The 7,823-nt window shown below is 40.2% G+C and overlaps 1 protein-coding gene across 1 annotated transcript; it reads left to right on the top strand.

Moving 5' to 3' along the window:
- The first annotated feature begins 6,673 nt into the window (after positions 1–6,673).
- LOC116865399 (olfactory receptor 56A3-like) lies at positions 6,674–7,621 on the top strand. The gene has a single exon (XM_032853669.1). It carries the CDS (start codon positions 6,674–6,676, stop codon positions 7,619–7,621), a length of 948 nt encoding a protein of 315 aa, XP_032709560.1.
- Positions 7,622–7,823: the final 202 nt, after the last annotated feature.

A 7,823-nucleotide genomic window follows, 5' to 3' on the forward strand; every position in this document is an offset into this window, starting at 1 on the left:
GACAATGTATAGACTTGTCCAAACACTATGTTGTATACCAGAAACTAATATGACATTGTATATCAACTACACATACTAGAAAAATTAATGAGAACAAATTAAGAAAAAATAAGGAAACTGATCATGTTTGTTCCCATTATTGGAGAGGTATGAATAATTTACATGAAGTTCAAAATGAAAATTTTTAAAAAGGAAAAAATTGTTTCCTATTGTATATACATCCAATTTAAAACATTTTTCACTACAACACCATTTTTTATGAGATTTTCTCTCCAAAAACACGTTACATTTTCACAAGAATACTTTTTTAAGGTTCTCTTGCATTATTATCATTATAATGCAATGATAAAACCATGACAAGTTAACATCAATCTATTTGAGAGCATGTTTTGGAGAGCTTATATAATAATTATGTGCAGGAAGCCTATGAGAACTTCTGAGTGAGCTTATTGGACCCATGGAAGGCACTAAGTGTGCATGTGCACTTGAGTGTGAACATTGGATAGATGGATGTATCAGACCTACACCCAGGAGACTAACTGCCTACAAAACACATAGCCAATGTAGGACTGGATTAACAGATCTCTTTACTTTTAGAAAGAAAGAAAATCATTTTCTTCTCACACCTGCCTGCCTATCTGTCCCCCGGAGGGCATTTTGGGCCCAAGAAGTAGGGATAGGGAAGTTCCCAGGGCACAAAGTCCCTGAGGCTCTGGAGTTATAACTATACCAGATACCTAAGGAACTAACCAGAACTCCAATATCGGTGGGGCCAGACACCCTGCTCACATCCTCTGGAGGTGAGTCTATCTAGAGGGTGCCTGAGAGGTATTTCTAGATTAGCCAGAACATGGGGTAGATGTTCCTCTTAGTCCAGATCTGTGCTCTGTTCCATTCCTGAGTCAGTATAGCTGAAGTAGTCTGAAAATGGGGAAGTAGAGACTGCATCCTGTCTCAGGTAAGGAGGCACATGTGACAACCTGTGCTTTGAGACCTTCCCTTTTGTCCTCCTCTTGCCTTTTCTGATCTCTTGCTGGGTGGTGTTAGAGATGCAGAGAAGCAGGAATTTGTCCATAGATTAATGAGCAGGGGTTGTTGGAGGAAGTGTATCATCTGGAACTCAGACAGGAAAATTCAGTGGTTTCATCTGTGAATATGAATATTTAGGAGCTTTAAGGCAAAAAATCTGCCCATAAATACTTGAATCATGGCATAGGAATTAAATTTAATCTATACAACTTCAGAGATTGGGGGCACAGACCACAGTTGGAGGGGCCCCAAGGTTCAGAAAGTAGCTTCTCAGATTTCAACTCAATAAAGAATTTCTAAAAGCCACTGCTGCTTGAAAACAGAAAATTATGCATAGACCATAGAGGTATCTGTCACTGGTTGGTTCAGAACAATGATGTCTGAAATGATACTTGGGAGAGATGTTTCACAATTGTGTTTGTACTTACGGAGTTAGGTGGTCCTTAACAACTCTTCCTCTTCGTCAAACAGGGCTTCCATAGTGCTATGCTGGGGACCTGTCCTGCAGCCTGGGGAAAAGCTTGTCCTGCAGGGTCTCTGCTTTTATCATTTCCCTTCAATTTCACTAGCTTCTACATCCAGTCCCCACCTGGAACCAGTAGACATTAACTCTAATTCTTGGGCCTAGTATTGCCATTGGCTACCTCTGATTGCAATTCAAGAATGAAAGAGGAGAGGGGAAGAAGGACATACATGATTTCAGATGCTCTACTTCTAGGCCTGAGTGGATTGTTCAATGCTTGTTGGATAAATTATGGATTGAAGAGCATGTAGGAACATCCAGAGAAACAAGGAGAAAGGAAGAGTTAGTGAGTGGAAAGAACAGATAAAAACTCCTCTTATGTTGTCCTCAGAAATTTCATCCTTGAGCTAGAAGTAATTACTGCAAAGTTCTTCAGGAGACAAAGAGAATGTGCTTCCTCCTCTATGGATACTGCATGGACACTCATGTTTGAATTGCCATTTTTTCTATTCGGCTATACCTTCCAAAGTTCATTTCAAGATTTTCCCTCCTTCTATGCAGTGAATTCCTAATTCCTCCCAAGAATATTCTGAAGTGCCTGAAGAAGAGAAGATTCTTGGTCATGGTGAGATTTCGGGCTCTGACTTGTAAGAATTAAATTTCATAATTTGCAGAGAGGAGGATCAGCAGATGCAATGAGCAAGATCAAAAGACAAAATATAAATGATGAAAGTGGTGATTAGAAGGAGTATTTCTCAAATTTAGGGGCATAAGTTATACATGCTGAGGGTCATTTTGGCAAGGCCTGGGCTAAGCAGATTATATTAGTTAAATCTCAACTTATAAGTGAATGTATCCAACAAGAAAAATTAAAAGAAAGGAAGAGTTTAATGAACAGAGTGCTAAAACAAAAGAAGGTCCTTTGCTCACCAAATTAAGACTGGGTATTATTTTTCTTTTTTTTTATTTCATTCATATGTAGAATTTTTTTTTAAAATTTCTTTTCAGCATAACAGAATTCATTGTTTTTGCACCACACCCAGTGTTCCATGCAATATGTGCCCTCCCCAATACCCACCACCTGGCTCCCCCAACCTCCAACCCCCGCCCCTTCAAAATTCTCAGATTGTTTTTCAGACTCAATAGTCTCACATGGTTCACCTCCCCTTCCAATTTCCCTCAACTCCCACCTCTTCTCCATCTCCCTATGTCCTCCATGTTATTTGTTATGCTCCACAAATAAGTGAAACCATATGATACTTGACTCTCTCTGCTTGACTTATTTTGCTCAGCATAATCTCCTCCAGTCCATCCATGTTGCTACAAAAGTTGGGTATTCATCCTTTCTGATGGAGGCATAATACGCCATAGTGTATATGGACCACATCTTCCTTATCCATTCATCCGTTGAAGGGCATCTTGGTTCTTTCCACAGTTTGGTGACCATGGCCATTGCTTTTATGAACATTAGGGTACAGATGGCCCTTCTTTTCACTACATCTGTATCTTTGGAGTAAATACCCAGTTGTTCAATTGCAGGGTCATAGGGAAGCTCCATTTTTAATTTCTTGAGGAATCTCCACACTGGATATTATTTTTCTATTTTCTGGTTCTTATCTTTATGCCTTCCAGTACATGAAGCATCTCCAGTCTTTGTGACCCACTCCACAAATGCAAAGTATAATCACTAGACAAGAGGATCTGGGTCATATATCAGAACTTAAAGACAGTGCATTGACTTTGGAAAAGTAAAATGAGATTAAAGGGCAACTGTTTAAAAGCAACTGTTAAAAACGTTGAAAATAACCTACACATATGAAGATGTATTGGCAATTATTTGGCAGAAACCCTACCCACCAAATTAAAATGTCTTTTTTGTTTTGTTTTGTTTTGTTTTGTTTGGGGATTTTATTTACTTTTTTGACAGAGAGAGAGAGGGATAGAGCAAGAGAGGGAACACAAGCAGGGCAGAGTGAGAGAGGAAGAAACAGGTCTCTTACTGAACAGACAGCCCGATGGGGGCTCCATTCCAGGACCCTGGGATCATAACCTGAGCCAAAGGCAGATACCTAATGACTGAGCCACCCAGACACCCCTTAAAATGCTTTTTTAGACAAAATGAAAATTAACTAATATTAAAGCCAGGATATAATATTTTTAATCTCTGATTAAAGCCAGCTATAGTTGAAAACTCAGAACAATAATGTCATGGAGAACTAGGAACATGTACCTGAGTACCTATTTTGTGCCAGACTCTGCTATCATTTCTGTATATTATAGTTAAATTGTCATCCGTTAGTCTAGGCGGTCATTAAAGTACAAAATACAAAAAGGAAGAAACTTTTAAGTACAAATTTAGAGACTCATCTGTCACAAAGTAGTTTTCCAAATAATTTTCTCCTTCTCTTTAGTTGCTGCAAAGACATAACAGTTCTCTTAAAAATAGAACTTGACCAATGAAGACATACAAATGGCTATCAGACACATGAAAAAATGTTCATCATCACTAGCCATCAGGGAGATTCAAATTAAAACCACATTGAGATACCACCTTACACAACTTAGAATGGCCAAAATGAGCAAGACAGGAAACATGTGTTGGAGGGGATGTGGAGAAAGGGGAACCCTCTTACACTGTTGGTGGGAATGCAAGTTGGTGCAGCCACTTTGGAGAACACTGTGGAGATTCCTCAAGAAATTAAAAAGAGAGCTTCCCTATCACCCTGCAATTGCACTACTGGGTATTTGCCCCAAAGATACAGATGTAGTGAAAAGAAGGGCCATCTGTACCCCAATGTTTATAGCCGCAATGGCCATGGTCGCCAAACTGTGGAAAGAACCAAGATGCCCTTCAACGGACAAATGGATAAGGAAGATGTGGTCCATATACACTATGGTGTATTATGCCTCCATCAGAAAGGATGAATACCCAACTTTTGTAGCAACATGGATGGGACTGGAAGAGATTATGCTGAGTGAAATAAGTCAAGCAGAAAAAGTCAATTATCATATGGTTTCACTTATTTGTGGAGCATAAAAAATAGCATGGAGGACAAGGGGAGTTATAGAGGAGAAGGGAGTTGAGGGAAATTGGAAGGGGAGGTGAACCATGAGATACTATGGACTCTGAAAAACAATCTGAGGATTTTGAAGAGGCAGGGGGTGGGAGGTTGGGGGAACCAGGTAGTGGGCATTGGAGAGGGCACGGATTGCATGGAGCATTGGGTGTGGTGCAAAAACAATGAATACTGTTACTCTGAAAATAAATTAAAAAAAAAAATATATATATATAGAACTTGAATACAATCAGAGAAAGACAACTATCATATGATCTCCCTGATATGAGGAAGTGGAGATGCAACATGGGGGGTTTAGGGGTAGGAAAAGAGTAAATGAAACAAGATGGAATCAGGAGGGAGACAAACCATAAGTGACAATCTCACAAAACAAACTGAGGATTGCTGGAGGGAGGGGGATCAGGAGAGGGGGGATGGGGTTATGGACATTGGGGAGGGTATGTGCTATGGTGAGTGCTGTGAAGTGTGTAAACCTGGCGATTCGCAGACCTATACCCCTGGGGATAAAAATACATTATATGTTTATAAAAAAAATAAAAAATAATAATAAAAAAATAAAACTTGAACAAATAAAAAACGTATAAATGAACCATATTACCTCACTACTCTATACTGCTTAGTGATAGGAATATCTGAGCAGGATGGCACATTAATTCACGTGGCTCTTGATGACTTGCTAGGACTCATGGGTTTCATTCAATGAAACAAATTCTAAATTCATGTGTCTTGTCTCTTCAATAAATGGTGCTGGGAAAATTGGACAGCTATGTATAGAAGAATGAAACTTGACCATTCTCTTACACCATGCACAAATATAAACTCGAAATGGATAAAAGACCTCAACATGAGGCAAGAATGTATCAAAACCCTAGAGGAGAACAAAGGCAGTAACCTCTTCAACATTGGCCACAGCAACATCTTTCAAGATATGTCTCCAAAAGCAAAGGAAACAAAAGCAAAAATGAACTTCTGGGACTTCATCAAGACCAAAAGCTCCTGCACAGCAGAGGAAACAGTCAACAAAACAAAGAGGCAACTCATGGAATGGGAGAAGATATTCGCAAATGACAGTACAAAGGGCTGATATCCAAGATCTATAAAGAACTCCTCAAAATCAACACCCACAAAACAGGTAATCACATCAAAAAATGGGGAGAAGACATGAACAGACACTTCTCCAAAGAAGACATACAAATAGCTAACAGACACATGAAAAAATGTTCATCAGCATTAGCCATCAGGGATATTCAAATCAAAACCACATTGAGATACCATCTTACACCAGTTAGAATGGCCAACATTAACAAGACAGTAAACAACAAGTGTTAGAGAGGATGTGGAGAAAAGGGAACCCTCTTACACTGTTGGTGGGAATACAAGTTCCAAAGTGGTCAGCCACTTTGGAAAACAGTGTGGAGATTCCTTAGAAAATTAAAAATACAGCTTCATTGTGACCCTGCAATTGCACTACTGGGTATTTACCACAAAGATACAGATGTAGTGAAAAGAAGGGCCATCTGTACCCCAGTGTTCCTAGCAGCAATGGCCATAGTCGCCAAACTGTGGAAAGAGCTGAGATACCCTTCAACAGATGAATGGATAAAGAAGATATGGTACATATATACAATGGGATCTTATGCCTCTATCAGAAAGGATGAATACTCAACTTTTGTATCAACATGGATGGGACTGGAGGAGATTATGCTGAATGAAATAAGTTAAGCAGAGAGAGTCAATTATCATATGGTCTCACTTACTTGTGGAGCATAAGGAATAACACAGAGGACATTGGAAAAAGAAGATGAGAAATGAGTGGGGGAAATCACAGGGGGAAAAGAACCATGAGAGATGGTGGACTCTGAGAAACAAACAGAGGATTTTGGAGGGGAGGTGGGTGGGTCTTGAGTGAGCCTGGTGGTGGATATTAAGGAAGGCACATATTGCATGGAGCACTGGGTGTGATGCATAAACAATGAATCCTAGAACACTGAAAAAATAAAACAAACTTTAAATTTTAAAAACTCATGTGTCTTGAGTCTATAGCTAATTTTTACCTTAATTTTACAGATCACTAAAAGAAAACTATAGAAATACATGACAAAAGATGATAGCACACCCAAATGGCAATAACTCCATTGAGGTTTCAGACTTCCTCCTGAATTGTTTGGTCAGATCCCCCAGCTGGCAGCTTTCTTTCTCCCTGCCCCTCAGCTTCCTCTTCCTCCTGGCTATGGGAGCCAATAGTATTCTTCTGATAACCATCTGGATGGAGGACTCTCTGCATGAACCCATGTACTACTTACTCAGCATCCTCTCCCTACTGGACATTGTGCTCTGCCTCACCGTCATCCCCAAGGTCCTGGCCATCTTTTGGTTTGACCTCAAGTCCATCAGATTCTATGCCTGCTTCCTCCAGATGTACATCATGAATTGCTTCCTTGCCATGGAGTCCTGCACATTCATGGTCATGGCCTATGACCGCTATGTGGCCATCTGCCACCCACTAAGGTACCCATCCATCATCACTGACCAATTTGTAGCCAAGGCTGCTATTTTTATTTTGGCCAGGAATATTGTTTCTACAGTGCCTATCCCCATTCTATCATCACGACTCCATTACTGTGGGAGAAATATCATTGAGAACTGCATCTGTGCCAATATGTCTGTCTCCAGGCTCTCCTGTGATGATGTCACCATCAATCGCCTCTACCAGTTTGCTGGAGGCTGGACACTGCTAGGATCTGATCTCATCTTCATCTTCCTCTCCTACAGTCTTATCCTTCGAGCTGTGCTGAGACTCAAGGCAGAGGGTGCTATGGCCAAGGCCCTGAGCACATGTGGCTCTCACTTCATTCTTATCCTTTTCTTCAGCACCATCCTTCTGGTCTTTGTCCTCACTCATGTGGTGAAGAAGAAGGTCTCCCCTGATGTGCCAGTCTTGCTAAATGTCCTCCACCATGTCATCCCTGCAGCCCTCAATCCCATTGTTTATGGAGTTCGAACTCAGGAGATCAAGCAAGGAATCCAGAGACTACTGAACAGAGGGTGGTAGTGAGGACAACTGGATCTCTCCATTCCTAATTTAGGATGAGTTTTGAATCAACAATGGGTGAGTGGGCAGAAATTCATTATCTATGAGTTACAATCTCAAAATGCATAAATTGCATATTGTTTCTTCCTAAATAAACTTAAGTGCCATAATAATTTCCCTTTCATTTCTCCTTTAATATACTTAAACTCTTTTGCTTTTTTCC

Source organism: Lontra canadensis, unplaced genomic scaffold, assembly GCF_010015895.1.
Source record: "Lontra canadensis isolate GAN:19392208 unplaced genomic scaffold, GSC_riverotter_1.0 scaffold7, whole genome shotgun sequence".
Lineage (NCBI taxonomy): Eukaryota > Metazoa > Chordata > Mammalia > Carnivora > Mustelidae > Lontra > Lontra canadensis.

Coding starts and splice junctions, on each gene's coding strand:
- LOC116865399 (XM_032853669.1), top strand. CDS start 6,674: ATGATAGCACACCCAAATGGCAATAACTCCATTGAGGTTTCAGACTTC.